Source organism: Colias philodice, chromosome 10 (genome assembly GCF_061535455.1).
Source record: "Colias philodice isolate Cphi_HAF_F1 chromosome 10, ilColPhil1 Martin Lab GWU primary, whole genome shotgun sequence".
NCBI classification, from domain to species: Eukaryota; Metazoa; Arthropoda; class Insecta; order Lepidoptera; family Pieridae; genus Colias; species Colias philodice.
Genome location: NC_143095.1, coordinates 10832831 through 10853667, shown reverse-complemented (window position 1 = coordinate 10853667; position 20837 = coordinate 10832831). Strand labels below are relative to the sequence as shown.

At 31.5% G+C, this 20837-nt stretch overlaps 1 protein-coding gene across 3 annotated transcripts in view; it reads left to right on the top strand.

Annotated features, from left to right (window-relative positions):
- The window catches only part of Gpdh1 (Glycerol-3-phosphate dehydrogenase 1), a 362977-nt gene that overhangs the window by 1881 nt on the left and 340259 nt on the right, over nt 1-20837 (top strand). Inside the window, exons 3-9 of one of the 3 annotated variants that reach the window (XR_016316225.1) lie at nt 488-628; nt 3281-3388; nt 6343-6489; nt 8214-8397; nt 9844-9997; nt 14379-14471; nt 17003-17118. Coding sequence is in view for 2 of the 3 variants with exons in the window: in XM_089700318.1 (XP_089556444.1) it covers nt 488-628; nt 3281-3388; nt 6343-6489; nt 8214-8397; nt 9844-9997; nt 14379-14471; nt 17003-17033 (858 nt within the window). In the remaining variant the exon portion in view is untranslated. Of the gene's footprint in view, nt 1-487; nt 629-3280; nt 3389-6342; nt 6490-8213; nt 8398-9843; nt 9998-14378; nt 14472-17002; nt 17170-19484; nt 19961-20837 lie in introns of those variants that run through there. The other 2 variants (XM_089700319.1, XM_089700318.1) reach the window with 2 other exon arrangements.

The window sequence follows — 20837 nt, the reverse complement described above, 5'->3', positions numbered from 1 at the left end:
TTTTCCCGATTAATTATTAATTATTTCTTAATTGTATATTATTTTGATAACAATGTTTATCTAAAGATTAATTATCTGTCCTAATTAAATTATTATCTGAAAACAAAGAAATTGTAATATCTAGTCTGCCTACTTTTAATATTTATCCTCCATTAAATTTTTGCTGGCCTGTCATGGAACTAACCATTTCCAGTCTCAATTTTATCAAATTTGGATCAGCAGTTTAGGTGTGAGGTGTATTTGTATAAAAAAAGATTAACACATATTCCATGTTCTGAATTTACATGATACATTAACTTTTGTGGTTTTGAATCTATTATATATTTTTAAAATATTTTATTCAATTATATTTTTTTATGTCAAATCCAACAAAAGAGAGCATACCTACAACTCACTTTCGGCAAGATAGTCGCTCCCCATGAGCATTTGGTGTGTCACGGAATCTGTTTTACTGTTTTTTTTAATTTTTTTTTATAATTTTGTGCAGGTGGCTGTCCCAGATCTAGTGGAAGCCGCCAAGGATGCTGATCTCCTCATTTTTGTGGTTCCCCATCAATTTGTTAGAACCTTATGTTCTACGTTACTTGGCAAAATTAAGCCTACAGCTGCTGCACTATCGTTGATTAAGGTAAGAAGATTTTTTGTTTTTATTACTTATAATTTTGCAAATTTCTATGAAGTTTTCGAGATTTTGACGAAAATAATAAATTAATGTTGCAACTTATAATGTAATTTGTAACATTAATTTACTAGTTAAGTACTTAACTCATTTATAATAAAAAAAATTAGTGCGTGTACTAGTGTACACACGTAAGAAGTGAAACTTCTTTATGACCTTATTTTTCAAAAATAATTTACTATATGCAACTTTACAGAAATACGTCGAATCACGCGTGGTAGGGATAAGAAAAAGATGGCGCGTAACGAAAAAATATTACACTAAATTTTTTTCCATCCCCGATAAAGAAGTTTCACTTCAATAATAGTTATTAGGTAAATTCAATTTCACCGTAAGATTGTAAAACATACAAATTTATATCTATGCAAGCAAGGCAACAGATTTAACTTTTACGATAGCATAACATATCCACTACATATTAAAACATACCTAATAATATTAGAATTTTACCATTTTTTATTTATTTTTGAGTTTGATTTTGTATCGTTATGGGCGTAACGGAACTTTACTATAAAAAAAGATTGGCATAACGAATAACGATTCATGATCGATACCTGATAAGTAATATTACGATAGGTTAGGTATTCATGTTTACATAAGATAATCTGTGGAATACCATAATTAAAACATACCTACAAATGCAAAAGTACGAATAAAAATATACGATGTCACCATTGATGGATGTCACAAAATCGCTCGAGTATGTGAATCCTAAATTAGTATCACAATATATTTTTATCTACGTTAAACAGTGATAACCAAATGGATACATTCGTTTTTGAGTAAAAAACGTACAGACCTATGTTGTTGTAATGAAAGAACAATATTGTCTCTACATTTGTTAATGTAACTGATTTCACAATGCAAAGTTTAATGAATTATTAATATAAAAAGTCCACAAACTCTTTTATAGAATTCATAGGTTTAACTTAAGTTCAACTCAATAATATGTTCGAAGTCCGAAGATGAAAGTTATTTCATAATTCGTAGGTCTTTGATACACTAAAACGTTTTAATCAGCCGTTTTATCGCGTCGAAAGGCCTTTGTACTCGTAAACAAAGTCTAGCAAAATGTGGATGATTAATTACCTGACGTAAACACAGTGTAAATATGTTGGTAAATATCAATGTTTTCGGAATTTTCACATACTTGAATTAATGACTGTCTAAAAAAAAATGTGTGCGTGTACTAGTGTACACACGTAAGAAGTGAAACTTCTTTATGACATTATTGCAACTTTACAGAAATACGTCGAATCACGCGTGGAAGGGATAAGAAAAAGATGGCGCGTAACGGAAAAATGTCACGCGTAACGAAAAAATGTTACACTAAATTTTTTTCCAACCCCGATAAAGAAGTTTCACTTCAAAAATGAATAATAAACAACATATTTTGAAATGGAATCACGTTAAATTGGGATGCTATTGTAGTAGTTATAGATAAAACATTGTGTAAACAGGGCACGTTATACGGTGTTGTGTATGTAATAAACAACTGAAATGAGGTTAATATCCATCATAATATAGTCCCGTAGATTCTCCCAATCCATGATCGACTCTTGCTATTTAACTTTTTAGCACGTTTTTATTACCTTCACCTGTAACTTTAGCCTCGATTTTGACTCACTTTTAACGGACTGATTTAATTCAAAGTTTGTACACTTAAGATCGGTGACATTGCAATAATTTCAAGAATTCTAAAAGCGTGTTTTTAACAAATAAAAAAAATTTTCTTAGTCATGAGTCGAATATCCGTCAGTTGACGAGACAGATCAAACTTGGCACACAAATGTTCGCGCCAAGTGTGAGATAATCATTTTTTGCAGCTATATTAACTGTACATGAGACTTGGCGTAGTGTGCACGTAACAGTGGCCTTGTGTCACGTGTCTCGTGTTCGTTAACACGCTCGTGTGAAGTGACGTGACACTTCCTGGATGCGTGCTTCGAATTGTTTGGGATTAGTACGAATTCTTGCTGAAATCAGTGGATTGTCGCCATTTATGTAGGACTTATAAGTGGGATTTAGAGGCTGCATTTTACGATGCATGTTTTAAGTAGAAATCTATCGAGGTATAATCATTCTGTACATATGAACGTAATGAATATTTCTCCTTAATGCAATCAACTAAAAATGAAAAAAAGTTGACCTTTTGCAACAATAGTCATTTAGGCACGCTATTAATAAACAATCTGCGATCAGTTTTATGATAAGTAACTGATTTATAGGCAATGCGTCATATATTCGGATGATTTGATTTATTATAGAAGTAATTTTTAACCAATTAGTTATGCATTCTTCCAAGAACATTCGCTCTCTAAATCTGTTAATCCATACTAATATTATAAATGCGAAAGTAACTCTGTCTGTCTGTCTGTTACTCAATCACGCCTGAACCACTGAACCAATTTGCATGAAATTTGTATTTTGATACCCGAGAAAGGACATAGGATAGGTTTTATCCCGGAAATCCTACGGGAACGGGTTTTTCTCTGAAAACGCGGGCGAAGCCGCGGGCGGAAAGCTAGTTCTTAATATATTCTTAATATAGTCAATATACCCTCTAGTTAAATTACAAGCTACATGAATGTTTGTTGGCAGGGCTTCGACATCGCGGAAGGTGGCGGCATTGACCTCATCTCTCACATCATCACGAGATGCCTGAAGATCCCCTGCGCGGTGCTCATGGGTGCCAATATCGCTTCGGAGGTAAAGTATTATATAATCTTATATATAAAAATGAATCGCAAAATGTGTTGGTAAGCGCATAACTCGAGAACGGCTGAACCGATTTCGATAATTCTTTTTTTATTATATTTCTTGAAGTACGAGGATGGTTCTTACGTAGAGAAAACGTAAACATGTACCACGGGCGAAGCCGGGGCGGACCGCTAGTGTGTAATATATTTGACTTATAAGCCAGTATATTGAACTTTAATCGTTTTATTACAAAACATGTTTGACTTTGTAGTCTGGGTTTAATACAGGTCAAGTTTTTCGGTAGGTTTTAAGGATCGGTTATTATTGTAGGATCACCTTCTGAGGGCTTGTAATAAGATGTGTAATTGGCTTATAATATTTTGAATGGAATTTTTATAGGATATTTCGTATTGATAATTTCCTACACTTGTGTTTAGGAAAAAACGATATACAATGTTACTAATAATGTTGTCTTTGTTTGTCTTACTATATCTGTATTTTATGTTTATTTCTGTGTGTGCAATAAAGATTTATGTATCCATCTAATGTTAAATTCCGGTAACCTTATGATATTTAAAAAACAAAACCTCCAATTCAAATATTGTAGCGAATTTTTAACGTAAGTTAATTAGGTACGTCTACGTAATTTTTAACGTTCTCACGAACGTTGCCCCAAAAAATTTTGTTCATTGCCATCGTACCTATTTAATCGTAATAAAGAGTATTATCAAAACTAGTTTCTAGGTGTTAGAAAAAAACAAATTTCCGTGTACCGCAACATAATTTCATTGGTAAATGTAAATATTTATGTTTTGCTAAATTTACGTAGTATACTGGTGAGCGGAATTATTACAAATGGAGCAAATAATTTACCTTCGTTGGTCTGTTTCTATTTATATCGCGTCACCTTGGCTTTTGCATTTAACAGCATTATATAAAGGGCTACAAGTCTTATATGTATTTGTGGTATACTTTAATTAAAGTGGAAATAGGTGTTTTTACATTTTCAGTTTTTTTATTATTATTTAAATATTGAGGTCTTAACTCTTAAGAAAGAAAAAATGTATGATCGATTAGTTATTAAAATGTATGTTCAATTTAAAGGTATTCGTTCTCGAATTCTTGAATATAAAAAAATGCAAATCAAAGTACAACTGCATACTATAACAGGAAAATTGTTCAAATTGACGTATAAAAAAAATGTGTGCGTGTACTAGTGTACACACGTAAGAAGTGAAAATTCTTTATAACCTTATTTTTAGGGTTCCGTAGCCAAAATGGCAAAAACGGAACCCTTATAGTTTCGTCATGTCCGTCTGTCCGTCTGTCCGTCTGTCCGTCTGTCACAGCCGATTTACTCGGAAACTATAAGTACTACAGTGATGAAATTTGATGGGAATATGTGTTGTATGAACCGCTACAAAAATATGACACTAAATAGTAAAAAAAAGAATTGGGGGTGGGGCCCCCCATACATGTAACTGAGGGATGAAATTTTTTTTTTCGATGTACATACCCGTGTGGGGTATCAATGGAAAGGTCTTTTAAAATGATATAAAGTTTTCTAAAAAACATTTTTCTTAAAGTGAACGGTTTTTGAGATATCAGCTCTCAAAGTCGTAAAAAGTATGTCCCCCCCCCTCTATTTTTATAACTACGGGGTATAAAATTCTAAAAAAAATAGAGGTGATGCATGCTAATTAACTCTTTCAACGATTTTTGGTTTGATCAAAGTATCTCTTATAGTTTTTGAGATAGGTTGATTTAACTGTAATTTATTATATTTGCTGCTACGGAACCCTTTGTGCGCGAGCCCGACTCGCACTTGGCCGGTTTTTCAAAAAAATAATTTACTATATATGCGACTTTACTGAAATACGTCGAATCACGCGTGGTAGGGATAAGAAAAAGATGGCGCGTAACGGAAAAATGTCACGCGTAACGAAAAAATTTACAATAAATTTTTTTACCAACCCCGATAAAGAAGTTTCACTTAAAAAAAAATGAAGCATACTTACAATTTCTTATTTTGTTAAAAATTATACAAATCACAGTTCACATCACTATATTTGTTTCATCGTGAATGTGCAATTAAAAGTCAATGATATCTTGTTATCAACGCACTAATTAACAAGCTTATGACTATCTCTAATTAATAATATAAATTGTAAGATTAGTCCGGCGCAGTTTGATATTCCTAACGATGAAATTTACAAAAATAATTGCGTAAAAACTGTATTTTGAGTAAATAACATTTTATGCCAGATTTCATGACTAACTCAAGTGCACCATTTGAGAAGTGTACCAGTTGCGAAGTGTAGGTACCATTTGTGCATGGTGTACAAGTTGAGAAGTGCACCAAATGCGTCACACCCTATATTATATAGGTAGTAAAAGAATAATAATTCATGGTATAATAGTTTTTATTATATAATTGTAAATTTAATATTAATTATTATGTACATATATAAAAATGTTTGCGAACCACTTAAAATAGTTTCATGAAATGTTCGTTATTGTTTCTTATAGGAATGCATACAAAAATGAAGCTAAATATTTCACTCTATAAAGAAAACAAAAAATGTTTATTTATATCTCTTCGCATTGTTTTGTTCTGACATTGTTCACACGAATATTAAAGCGTGGCCCATTATGAAGAATTTCAAACAAAATAAATAATTTAAAAAAGAAAAACTACAAAAAAGCTATGTTTATTACTATGCGAATTAGGAATTTCAAAGGCATATTTTATGTATCGAATGTCACTTAAAAATACGATTTATGTATCTTAACTTTTAACCATATCAATAACTGTTTATATACCTATTTTAACTTTACCTGAATTTTACATTATATTTAAATACAAACGTAATTGCTTTATTTAGATGATTGATTTATTTGAATTAACAGCTATGACGTCACAATATGGCGCCAATTTGATTTTCTGTCAATTTTGGGTACAGGTGGCTGAAGAGAAATTCTGTGAAACGACCATCGGTTGTCGGGATGTGATGCTAGCGCCAATGATGAGGGACATCATTCAGACGGAGTACTTCAGGGTGGTGGTGGTAGATGATGAGGATGCTGTGGAAATCTGCGGTGCTCTTAAGGTGAGGGTACATCTAGTTTGGGTACAATTGGAAGTTTGGGTACAAAGGAGTAATTAGGGTACAAATGAGTAGTTTGTGTACACACGAACGAATGAATGAACGGAATGCGATAAATAGGTTTAAGATAGACAAATGAATATACATGTAGTAGTGAATATTGTAATGCATGTATTATTGACCAATATATTTTAGTATTATTTATGCTATACTATATTATGTGGACACAACCCAATCTAATTTGATAGTAAAATTGCAATACAGTTTTTGAATACAGGCCTATATGAATTATTTACATAAGGCCTATACATACAATAATATCATACAGGCCTATTTGAATTAGCACAAAACACAGGAATACCATCCCTATGATTTAGGTAATAAGTGTTGTTTTGCAAATAATATCTCCATTTACCATCATTATCGGTGCTTTGATGGATGTTATCCATGATAAACGTTATTGTATCCTTATCGTTTCATTCTAATATATTTATTGTCCTGTCGTTAATGTAATACCTCATATATTATTATTTAAAAATGATTTATACACAGACTTTCCTCGTGATTAGCTATTCGTCCCGATGCCACCGCTGTCTCGATATAAGAAAAAATACAACCAAATAAGAAATACAGTCACTGATATAAAATTAATTAACAAATCATCGCGATTTCTAGTAGTGGTTTACTAAATTTTGGAGACATCTACCTAATGTACATTTTTTTATAAAGTTTATTTTACAAAGTCAGAGGGATCGGCTTGTTATTCAATAAAAAATGCTATTGACATCTCTTATAATCCCAATTAATGGCTAATCCCTGGCCATTCAAAGCAAATCAACGCTTCGATAACGATAAGACGACAATATAAACAACTTTTTATTTGTATAATATTACAAGTACAAGCAAATGATAAGTAAGTATCGTCTGTATTTACGCGTGGAAGATTCAGGTTTCAGTGTGGGCTCACTGTAGCTGTGGTATCGACTCATCGAGTTTAGCTTCGCTATCATTAATAACAAAGGCTTTGTGATGGCTGGAATGTTCTAGAGCTCTATTTCTATGGGAATTTTCTATAGTCCATTATTTGAATGTTCTGGACAAACCTAAAAAAATAAATAAATAAAGCGCTTTATGCAGGGACTATTGAGTATTCTGTGGTAGGGATCATACTTTTTGATGATTATTAAATTTGACTAATAATTTTATTTTCATTTAATTGTATGTTCTCATGAAAATCTAAATACCAATTACAGTAGTTATAAAATACCAATTGCGAGGTAATTAAACAAAATTATCTATTCGCTAATTAAGATAAGTAAATGATTTCATTGCCATGAGTGTATTTTATTCTAATGATAACTTTTTCAAATAAAGTTCATTCTAGTCTGTGCAATTTTTAATACTTTAAGTGAAGAAGTATATACCTATTTCCTTTATAGTATTATATGTTGTTGAAAACGAAGCAGGATCACGATGTTCTGTTATCTGTATAATTTCCATTTTTATATGATTTAGATACTTTTAAAAATAAAACATACTTAACGTGTCTTTTTTAATGGTGATGTTCAATGAATTAGACGTTGTAATCAATTTCTTTTCCTTATCGAAATACTAATTCCAATACCAATTATTTTATTCATTAAAATATTACACAAATACATACATTATACAAATAATAAATTATATATGTAAGGTTATTGATAACTTAATAAAATATATTGTTTTAGAACATCGTCGCAGTGGGCGCTGGCTTCGTAGATGGCCTAGGTTTCGGTGACAACACTAAAGCGGCGGTCATTCGTCTAGGTCTCATGGAGATGATCAAATTCGTCGATGTTTTCTACCCAGGAAGCAAACTTAGCACCTTCTTTGAATCCTGTGGCGTGGCCGACCTTATTACAACGTGTTATGGTATGTTTTTCGATGGCATTTTAATTTTGACGTCAATGTAGTGTAGAACATAAATTTTTTTCGAGCTATGTGGCGTCGCCGACCTTATTACAACGTGTTATGGTATGTTTTTGAATAGCATTGTCAATTGTGACGTCATCAATGTAGGGTAGGACATTCTTCGAGTTCTGTGGTATTGCTGACCTTATTTTAACGTGTTATGGTATATTTTTGTGTAGCATCAGTTTTGTGCATTAAGAAAAGGAGCTGTTGATGGATGGATAAGAGATCGTTTCGTTTTTCCTGAAAGATGGTTATCAAAACAAAGTTTTATCATTGGTAAGCCTAAACAGATAGAAACCAAATATTTTTATCGAAATTATCGGAAGAGTAAATCTTACACGGAATACTTCAGATTGCTTACTTTAACAAAATCTTAGCAGTATGTTGTGGTATCTTGAATACTTTCAAATATAATAATTCTTTCAAATTAGGTATACTAGCTAGGTGCCGCAGTTATATCCGTGGACAAATTCACGAGTTGATAAAATTTTCGTACTTATAATACAAGTATAGGTACATAAAAACAATAGTACGAAATTCCAGTTAAAACGATTCTATGTAACCGCATGACATGACATTTAGCAATGTTATTAGTATAGATAATCCCCCGTTATCGTAACGTGGGATTACTGACAAACTACATCTGTTCAAGGGCCTGATAATATCGTGTTTATAGCGAAAGTGCACATCGTATAATCCATACTAATATTATAAATGTGAAAGTAACTGTCTGTCTGTCTGTTACTCAATCACGCCAAAACTACTGAACCAATTTTCATGAAATTTGGTATGGAGATATTTTGATACCCGACAAAGGACATAGGCTACTTTTTATCCCGGGAAAATGACGCAATCCCGGAAATCCCACGGGAACGGGAAGTATGCGGGTTATTCTTTGACTGCGCGGGCGAAGCCGCGGGCGGAAACCTAGTAGATTATATAATAGAAGTCAATTTCTTTAGTTCGTTTCCTGACGATGATGTACTTGCCTTCTTTTGGGTATTAAAAGTTTACGATCAATTTTATGTCCTACTAGCTGGCTGTAATTTTGTATACAAATTTTGAAATTTATTGTTAGTTGAGGATTATTTATTAAGCTGCAAATTTCAATCCTCAAGAAATAATCATGTAAATTCACTTTTATATTTCATAAGCAACTTAAAACTCAAAATAGCAAAGCTTTCAAGAAATCATTAATTGCGTTAGAAAACCCCACGCAGAGTAACATCAATATAATTTTCACATTTAACCCATTGAGCCCCGAACGGCCCGATCGGTCCACGACACAATAGATTTTCTATTGTGTCTGTGATTCCGGGGCCTGAGTTAATAAACTTTTGAATTGTTGTCACTAGGAATACTCTCACGTATGGTTTAACAAGTCATTTCACGAAAATTCTACAGGTGGTAGAAACCGTCGTGTAGCCGAAGCGTTCGTAAAAACAGGCCGCTCTATCAAAGAGCTCGAAGATGAAATGCTAAATGGGCAGAAGCTGCAAGGACCGATCACTGCTGAGGAGGTTAACCACATGTTAGCCAACAAGAATATGGAAAACAAGTGAGTGATATTTAAAGTATTACCACACCCCGGACACTCCATACAAAATGATCGTTTTGACGGTCACACTGTAGAGACTGTAAATGTGTGTGTTAACGCTTTATGGTTGGCACATTTGTGACTAGCGTAAAAAAAAATCGCGTTTTTCTGATGAAATACATCCGTAAACAGCACAATATCTAACCATTTTCTACGAAAAACGATAATCACAAATCCAAAATTATAATATTACTTTAAGTCAATTTGATTGATGATGTCAATCTTCGTTGCGTATCGTCCTTGTAGAAAAATGTGGACCATTTTTAGCCTGATCGTGCGGGGTGAGGTAAGTGTTTAATTTTGGCGGGAGGCGGAGAGTGTCCGTTCTGTAGCGTTTAGCTACTATGTATTATGTATTCTGTGGTATTACTACAACATTATTCAGTAATATATTTCACGAAAAGACAAAGATTTAAAGACCTCTGATGTATAGGCATTTGACGTATAGACGTTTGACTTATAGACATTTGACGTATAGACGTTTGACTTATAGACATTTGACGTATAGACGTTTGACTTATAGACACTTGACGTATAGACGCTTGACGTATAGACGCTTGACTTATATACAGACACGTAAAGTACCTTTGACGTAAAACCGGACTGCTCGATCAAGAAGCATCTAAACGGGCAGATACACATTCTTGACAATTAGACTATGTACTGACGTATAGACATACAGCACGTATAGACTTGTTGTGTTGACTATGTTTTATGTTTTCGTTATCATATTTGAGAAATAAATTTTATGTCATTTCTAATAACATAAGCTTTCTAAAAATGTCCGAAATAATCGAATAAGTAGTCAGTCGTTGTTTTTTGTTTTTATTATAAAAACATAATTATTATCTCTATGTAGAACAAATTATTATCTTAATTATACTTAATAGTTGTCAACAACTTAAAAGCTGCGATTGCATCATTCCTTGTTTGTGTCTAAATATTATTACGATATTTTTTACTAATCACTTATTTTGTTGCTCATGATTATAAAAAATACTATCTCTTATATAAAAACAACAACAAAATGTACAGTGTGGAAATTTTCGATGGGCCTTCGAGGGAAAGTACTTGAAATACTGAAGATAGCAAATTTTGCTGAAAGGAAACATTCCTTTATTTTTAAAAAGAAACAGAACTGCATTCAAAGATTTTCGAAAATTCACTTGCATCGACAAAATTTCCACACTGTATATGCGACATTGACCTTAGGAGTTGTGGATGATCGCCAAGTCTATTTTTGAATAGTCTTTGTTTGTGTTACGTAGGTACGTAAAGCTGGCGATGAAAAATTAGCGAAATTAAAAAAAAACAACACCAGAATTTGTTGCTTATTTGTTGCTAATTAGTTGCTATAATGACGATTTTGTTGCTCAACCCGTTCGCTGAAAATCAGCAACAGTTCTAGCTTAACGTTAAGGTAGCGTGCAGAAATCGGAAAAAGGGATGGATCGTTGCAAAAATGCAGATGAATTTGTTGCTAATTTGTTGCTGCATAAAAACAGTAAAAATTTTGAATTTTTTTCATTGGCGCCAAAAATAACACTGGCCACGTCAACTTAATTGTCGATTTTCGGTAGTGAAACATAAAAAAAAATTTGTTGCTCCTCACATCGTTCACTGGCACAGTGTACAGAGCCAGCAACAAAATAGAAACCGGAAGTAGAGTTAATTTTGAAACCGGTTTGCTAGAAAATCGTCCACGCCAGCTTAACTGTCGATTTTCGGTAGTGAAACATAAAAAAAAAATTTGTTGCTCCTCACATCGTTCACTGGCACAGTGTACAGAGCCAGCAACAAAATAGAAAAAGGAAGTAGAGTTAATTTTGAAACCGGTTTTCCAGAAAATCGTCCACGCCAGCTTAACTGTCGATTTTCGGTAGTGAAACATAAAAAAAAAATTTGTTGCTCCTCACATCGTTCACTGGCACAGTTTACAGAGCCAGCAACAAAATAGAAAAAGGAAGTAGAGTTAATTTTGAAACCGGTTTGCTAGAAATTCGTCCACGCCAGCTTAACTGTCGATTTTCGGTAGTGAAACATAAAAAAAAAATGTGTTGCTCCTCACATCGTTCACTGGCACAGTGTACAGAGCCAGCAACAAAATAGAAACCGGAAGTAGAGTTAATTTTTAAACCGGTTTGCTAGAAATTCGTCAATTTATTCACTCTAATTCCGGTTTTTATTTTGTTGCTGGCTTTGTACACTGTGCCAGTGAACGATGTGAGGAGCAACAAATTTTTTTTTATGTTTCACTACCGAAAATCGACAGTTAAGCTGTCGTGGACGATTTTCTAGCAAACCGGTTTCAAAATTAACTCTACTTCCGGTTTCTATTTTGTTGCTGGCTCTGTACACTGTGCCAGTGAACGATGTGAGGAGCAACAAATTTTTTTTATGTTTCACTACCAAAAATTGACAGTTAAGCTGGCGTGGACGATTTTCTAGCAAACCGGTTTCAAAATTAACTCTACTTCCGGTTTCTATTTTGTTGCTGGCTCTGTACACTGTGCCAGTGAACGATGTGAGGAGCAACAAATTTTTTTTTATGTTTAACTACCGAAAATTGACAGTTAAGCTGGCGTGGACGATTTTCTAGCAAACCGGTTTCAAAATTAACTCTACTTTCGGTTTCTATTTTGTTGCTGGCTCTGTACACTGATCCAGTGAACGATGTGAGGAGCAACAAATTTTTTTTTATGTTTCACTACCGAAAATCGACAGTTAAGCTGGCGTGGACGAATTTCTAGCAAACCGGTTTCAAAATTAACTCTACTTCCGGTTTCTATTTTGTTGCTGGCTTTGTACACTGTGCCAGTGAACGATGTGAGGAGCAACAAATTTTTTTTTATGTTTCACTACCGAAAATCGACAATTAAGTTGACGTGGCCAGTGTTATTTTTGGCGCCAATGAAAAAAATTCAAAATTTTCACTGTTTTTATGCAGCAACAAATTAGCAACAAATTCACCTGCATTTTTGCAACGATCCATCCCTTTTTCCGATTTCTTCACGCTACCTTAACGTTAAGCTAGAACTGTTGCTGATTTTCAGCAAACGGGTTGAGCAACAAAATCGTCATTATAGCAACTAATTAGCAACAAATAAGCAACAAATTCTGGTGTTGTTTTTTTTTAATTTCGCTAATTTTTCATCGCCAGCTTTACGTACCTGTGTTACGTCACGAATTATTGATAAAACTAATTGCATAAGAAATGCACTGTGTTCAGAGAAATGTTTTGTATAGATATGAATTATCTTTGTATTGTATTTGATGATATAACCAATTTATTATTAATAAGAACATCTTTCAGTTTGTCTTTAGAACCAAACTATATTGCCTTCATTAGATTGTTTATACCTTATTGGTTTACTTTTAACAGGCATATAATTAATGCAATAAATATCTTTTGAGATTTTATTTATTTTATTGCTTTAAATAAGTTATAAACCATTAATTATTATAATAAAAAACACAATCAGGTGTTATTTAATACCAAAGTTGTAACGATAACGGTTTCAGTAAATATAATAATAATAATTTAAATTTAACATCAGGTATGTATGTAAAATTAGTATACAGGCCCGGGCAATGTTATACAATATAGTACTTGCCAATATTAGAGTTCTTAGCGCACAAAATAGCATTTATAATGCTGATATAAAAATATACAAGCTACCTAGTTCACCTAGCCATCTCTACTACTTTTGAAGCAAATCTCGCTTTTAACATGAAAAATTAAATATAATTTCATCACAGTACATGTTGATAGAATATCTACCCTTAAATTTACAAAACTTACGTTATGGATGGTTGATAAAATAATGACGACAAAATTAATTTTCTTCCCTTGAGTAAATGGAAGTCTTGCCAAGAGAGCTCTTGACGATGATTGATTGCATATTTGGCACAATAAACACGTTCAAAATGATTTGTTTACATTTTTTCTCTAAGGGTTTTTATACAGTACAATAAGAAGCCAAGATACTTCAGTGCCTTCGTACCACGATGTCTTAAAGCAGTATTATTTCGAGTGTGGAAAAATGACAGGTCGCGTCTAGCGCCATCACTCTCCTAAACTGGAAATAACACTGCTATACCCCCCAGAATTTATTTTCACAAACAATATAAGGTTAAAAAATTAAAAACGTGTCGCACCGCACACGTCTGAAACGTGTATGCTTTTCTTTTACTACGTTAAATATGACACGTAGCAAATAGGGCTACCCTTGCTTTGATTCAGGTATCTACATAACACATTGAAAACAAGCATTACCGTCACAAGATTTCAGCTATCACAATCATATTCATTGAAATAAATGCAATCTACATTAATTTCCAGGTTCCCCCTCTTCACGGCGGTATTCCGTATCTGCCGCGGCGAGCTGAAACCGAGCGATTTCATCGACTGCATCCGTTCCCACCCTGAGCACATGTAAGCGAACAAACACAACGAATTGTCTCCCTTCCTCCCTTTTAGTACAGCGGTTGGTAACCTTTGGCACGAGAAAAAAATATTAGAAATTAGTGTGGAAATTCGAAAACATTTTAAATTACATAATATTAGAATGTCGGTGATAGGATAAGATTGTCTCCCACCAAAAAAAGCGCAATGCAGCTGTAGTTATTACAAATAAAAAAAAATCTTACCGTGACTGCGCTAATGTGAAGAATAAATCGCGTTTAAAACACGTTCAAAGCTTATATTCTTACAAAAATTTTAAAAATGTTTGTGTACGTCACTTAGTAGGTGTTAATAAGTATCTATAACAGAAATAAGTATCTCTCAGTGTGTGCGAACACACGTAACAAAAATATTATTTTGTATACATTAATAAGTGGGTGTTAATATGAGTGTAGTATATATTCAAATTCAAGTAATGAGGCTCTAATACGTATTTATATTTGGATAGCATGATTTTCAAAATAAAAATATAGGTGACGTGTGAAGTGTATACGGAAATTGATCTAAAAATGTTCTAAAAATATTTATCTATGCCAATTGAAGATTATATTTGTTGTGTAAATAATATGTGATATATTTGATATGACGCGTTAAACCAAAGATTAGTTTACTTCAAAAGGAACCAAAAAATATCAAAGAAAAGAGATATAAAATATTACGATTATAAAAAGCATGAGGTGTGCGTAGCAGGATGTTTAACTATGTATATTTGTTTCTTTCTTATATTGAAATTGGCAGGAGGCTTAAATAGAGTGCAATATTAAAATAAGCTTAATTTTTCGTGCCAAAGGTTTTCAACAGCTGGTAGTTAGATGTAAATAACAGCTATGTTATGTATGTTATTATTTTATGTATGTATGTATATAACAGGGTGCTAGTACTTATGTAAAACCTATGTTGTGCGAATTGAGATTTTTGTTCGTATTAAGAGTGACCTAGGCTTTTGAGATTAAATCTTTAACAATTACTATTTGTTATTTTTATTTTGCATTCAATGTGTTTGTTACTTAGTTTATAATCCTTTTCAAAATTATATATAGCCTGGTCACTCAAGGTATAAAAAAGATTTTTTACTTCTGAATTTTAAACGAAACTCAAACTTAATTCGTTAATTGCGAACAAATTCAATTAGTATTAGTTTTAAATAAAATACTAACTAAAAAGGGAGATATTTAATATCCATAGATGAATTTTTAAAATAAATTAAAAGACAAAAATACCAACGAGTTAAATTTGTGTTTCCTTACAGCATCGTTATAACCCTATACTATATATAGAGATTATGTGACTAATATTACGTTATTAGCTTATAAATGATGTATTCTGACACCTGTATGTCATATCGTATATATATTGGATAGATAAGCTATCTGCCGAATTAGCTGAGATGACTTATCGAGTGCTAGATAGCGGGAAATATTGGTTTTTTGTTGTTTTTGACTCGTTGCTATGTTCTAGTACTACTTTGTATGATTTTTGGGTACATTGGAGTAAAAAATGAACTTAAAAGTAGGAAAAAAATAAAAATTCATGATTAGGGGGTTTATTTAATAGTTTTAGAACACAAGTTGGAAATACTTATGCAGTAAAGTTATAAATAAGATTACCAAAATTGAAAGGGTAAAATGGTCGTATAAATAAAGTTGGTACTTAATTGTAATTAAAAAAAAATGTAATGAAAAAGGGTTAAAAAGTAATAGATTAAATGTGATAGATCACTTAAAACTCTAAAATTAATGAGTACTAGAACAAAGCAACTATAGTTTGAGATTATTCGAGAATGGTTGACATCTAAATCTATCTTGAAAGAAGAGCAATTAAGAAAATATTTACTCAAAGAAATTCCTAAAAAGAACGTAATATTTGGTAATACACATTAAAAGTTATATTTACTAAAAAATCAAATATAATTATTTAGTACTTAGGTAAAGATACATTAGTTTTACCTTGTTATCATAATTAAGTAAGTAAAGTACATATATTTATATTCCTAACACTAGTTATAGCGTTGTTGTCATAGATTAATTAAACGTGTTTTATTAAATTGCATTTTTTTATTCCTCCATAGTGTATTAATGTTTTCCTTATAATAATATTCTCGGTTTGCAGATTCGCTCCTAAGAATATAAGCATTTACTAACTTTTTACAAGGAACGCTTTTTATACTGTTTGTTGCATGTTTTTTTTGCATGAAATCATGTTTTTTTAACATTTTTTAAATAAATTATACAATACAGATGCTTATTTATTTTTTGTTATTTGTTAATGACACTTTCATTAGTTAAAATAACTTTAATTTTGAGGTTATCCATAAATTATTTTATATTGGGACAAGAATGACAGTCCTTTTGTTCCTTTATTAAACTGTTAAAGTTCTGTTTAGCGTGTTCAGTTATAATGACAAATAATGTATCAAAATATAGGTTCTAAATTTATTATTTATGTAACCTCAAAATCAAACACCGTTCATGCAGTAATTGTTATTTAACCACCCTTTATAGGAGACAACTGGGGCCCAAATGTTCTCTGTGATACGAGTGAAGCGTCTGCGAATGTCCCGCCATTTTAAAAATCATTTCCCGCGCACCCATCTGTCAATGTCAAAACGTTTTCCAATGTTTTTTTTTATTATTTTTTGTTTGATAATGGATAATTAAGACTTACCTAATTAAAAATAATACCTACATTGTTTATTAATTAAATGATACTTGAATTTTTATTTAGTAGGCTGGAACAGTGGAAAACGTTATTTTATCATGAGCAATATCATTTCATTTATGTTCATGTTTTGTTTTTGTTTACTTTGCGTAGTTTATGGGGAAATGCAAAAAGCATTTTAATGGAGAATTAAATTAATGAAATAATAACATTAGTCATTAACTAAGGGGTAATTTTTAATCAGTGTGCAATGTGCCTGTAAGCTTAAATTTTATTCATGCATTTTTAATGGCGTCATTTATAGTTATTTCTTATGGTTTAATTTTTATTTGCGCACGCGGAATTATTATAAATGCTATCTCATTTTGCCGCTTATTTAATGCGCCGGGTTTCTTTTTAATCGAAATATGAATTTGCCTATACTAAAAATTACAGTTAAGTATAAAAAATGACTGAAACTATTATGACTGTTAAAATGGATGCATTTAGAAATTGGGTTGTAGAATTATTTACTTAATTATGTATTGGGGCAACTTTAAGTTGAGTAGAGGGTTAAGACTAGTCTTGTTAAAGGGTCTTTATGACATTTCGTTATATTAACAATATTATTGCCATCTTAGTGTAAGTTCTAAAATGATTAAAATAAAGCATATAACTATATGTATACATATCCATAGAATTATAATTATAAAAAAGAGAAAAATATGGGGCATTTGGGGTCCTTAATCTGAATTATATTTTTTTCATTTTTGAAAGTGCAATAGTAACTATTAAAATGTATATATAATATTTGTTTTTTTTTTTTCAAAAAATCTGTTATTATAAATAAATATTAATTGGCAGTTGTAAATTAGTTTTATGTCTCATTTACTCGCAACTATTTTAAAAAGGAAAATTAATTATGATATGAAGTTCATAATAAGGGAATCTTATAAGTTATATAAGCAGCATGAAAAAAAATCGTGATTAAAAGCAACATTTTGAATTCTGCATGTTTTATTTTATTAATACTCCCCAAAGCATATATCTTGTACAAACCATTGAAATTTGCCAAAATCACCATAAAAACAGAAGCCCTACAGTTAGACTGGAAATATTACAAAACTGAGGAAGGTATTCTAAATATCGTGCGCTGTAAAATACTTTAAAAATCTTACTTAAACCAACCGACAAATCGTATCAATATCGGAAGCGATATCGCATTCCCAGTCTAAATAAAAATACTTTTACAGGATACGAGTTGTTAGAAAATCTCATTGCAGTATTTGTTAGAAAAGGTAAGGCAGGCTTCTGTTTTGTCGCTTCGATGTATGTGAAAAAAAAAAAAAAAACAACTCTTGATGTTAGATTGTGTGGCTTAGATTAAATAAAGAAAAAAATGCTCTTTACAATTCAGCAGACAGTACACCTAATAAGAACCTATTGGTCGTAAAATGATCTAATATTTTTTATAGGCTTTTGCTAAGGACTTTTCTTTGGACTTATAAATAAAGCCAATGTTATTCTAGAGGAACATCAGCTAAGTTATTTTGAATATGTGTGGTATAAGATATGTAGACTTATTTCGTTCTGGCAACATTTATGAAAAATGTTGGGGCTGTACAGTAGAATGGGGCCCTTTGTAATTTTATTAACAAAGCTATATTGTATGTAAATATCCTTAAAAGTCATTGAATTACATTTAACGCCACTTGTAATTACTTAGTGGCATAATCAAAAAGAAAAAATAACTGTATACTTATGCCGAAAATATATTTGCAGTTTAGTCAAATAACAAAAATTAGGTACATATCGAATATCGGCTAAAAGTCAAAATGTGATGCATATTTTAGTTTATTCCTGTCTAAAATTAACATCCAAAATCATTGCATTTAATAACAAATTTTTGTGTTACATTATTGCATATAAATGTTTCCCAAGTGTTATAGATTAGAATTAAATATTAACAAACAATACAGGTAAGTGAACTTTAATATTTTTATATTGTATTCTGCCTAAACACTTTAAATGCCTAAATAATTTATTTCTGTTCCTGAGAATGCTATATTTCCAGTGAACTTCTTTTCTCTCTCTCACTCATAAAAAATGTAAATGTTAGAAGGATACAGCATGATTCCTATGAAGGGAACGAATCATAAATGGTAGAAATAGCAAATTACCTAATCTCTAGACTCTATTGTTTAGTATTTACTTAAATAAGTACATAATTAACACTTTATGTGCTTTATATTTAGTAACTATTAATTATCTTATTACTTCGATATGTAAATGTGTTAACAGAAGGCTTATATTGAAGGGAGAGTAATAAATGATTATCTTTTACAGGGTGAGAGTTTAAAGCCAGAAGATTCTATCCATGTATTGTAATTTGTACATGACAAGAGCATAGTGATTGTTTGATTTTACAGCAAGATGTCACAAGAATAAAATCCGGTGTTTTGTTGCAATAGCTATAATTTTTTTTAAATTTACACAATGTGTTTTATACAGGGGTTATAATGCTCTAACTATTTTGTCTATTGAAACACTGTTGTCTAATTATACGATGTGTGTAGTGTGCATATAGTGATATATACATAGAGGTATCATAAATAGAGAAGAGAAGACATGCGTCTGTCTGTAAGCGTAAAAAGAATTAGAATGAAACAAATTGCTTTTCTGTCTCTTTCAATAATTGCCCAACTGAGTTTGCTATGCTCTTTGTAAAACTACAAATTTGAAACCGGAAGGTTCTACGACTTTCTCATTCTATTCACCAAGGCACAGAAGCAGGCTTTTCAGGCAGTTCCACCCTTTTTGTAATTTATCTATGTCATATTGAGAATATATCAAATTTTATATGGCAACTTGTTATGTGCGAGGGACTCGAGGGAGGCAGTATGCATGGAAGAATGCGGTTTGTATGAATTTTTGGCGCGGTTTTTAAACGAAAAACCCATCGCAACGCTCAAGTAAATCTAGTATATTAAAGCAATACTATGTATTAAATTAGTAGGGTAGTTTAATTCCACGTGTCTTTAGTAAATGATGAATCCGAAACAATTGCTTTAAGTATGCTTCAACAGAAAATAATTACATTGTATTATTTACATAGTAAACCTCCGAACCAAAATCCTTTTATGTAAGAAAGAAGATATTATGTTTATGTATGTTAGGTTCATGAGATTTATTTTCTATAGATGTGATATATATATTTTCATATTTTATAAATAGTAATGTATGTATTTTTATCTATCTGTGTCATAGCTGTGTATTAGTGTATTTATTCAATATTTAATTAATACTTACTGGCGAATTTTGTTAGATTATGAGTTTTTAAAAATCTTGAAGTAAGTAGATTAATAAATATAAAGGGAAAAGGCCTTATTTTTTCGCACCAGTAATTTTAACACTTATTCCATACACTTGCCAAAAGCATGATTTAGAATTTACATATTAGAGTAGTTTATAATATGTTTATCTATCAATTGATGAGTCTGTCTGTATTGATATATACATCCCATATATACTTTATATTATTATGTACTTGATTATGTACCTAGGTTTGATGTTCAAAATCAAATATTATATAAACTATAAGTACAGTATATATTTTTATGTATCTTTAAGAAATGTATAATAATTTATTTATGTATACTATTTGAATGTGATATATTTATAATATTAGATGAGTTATAT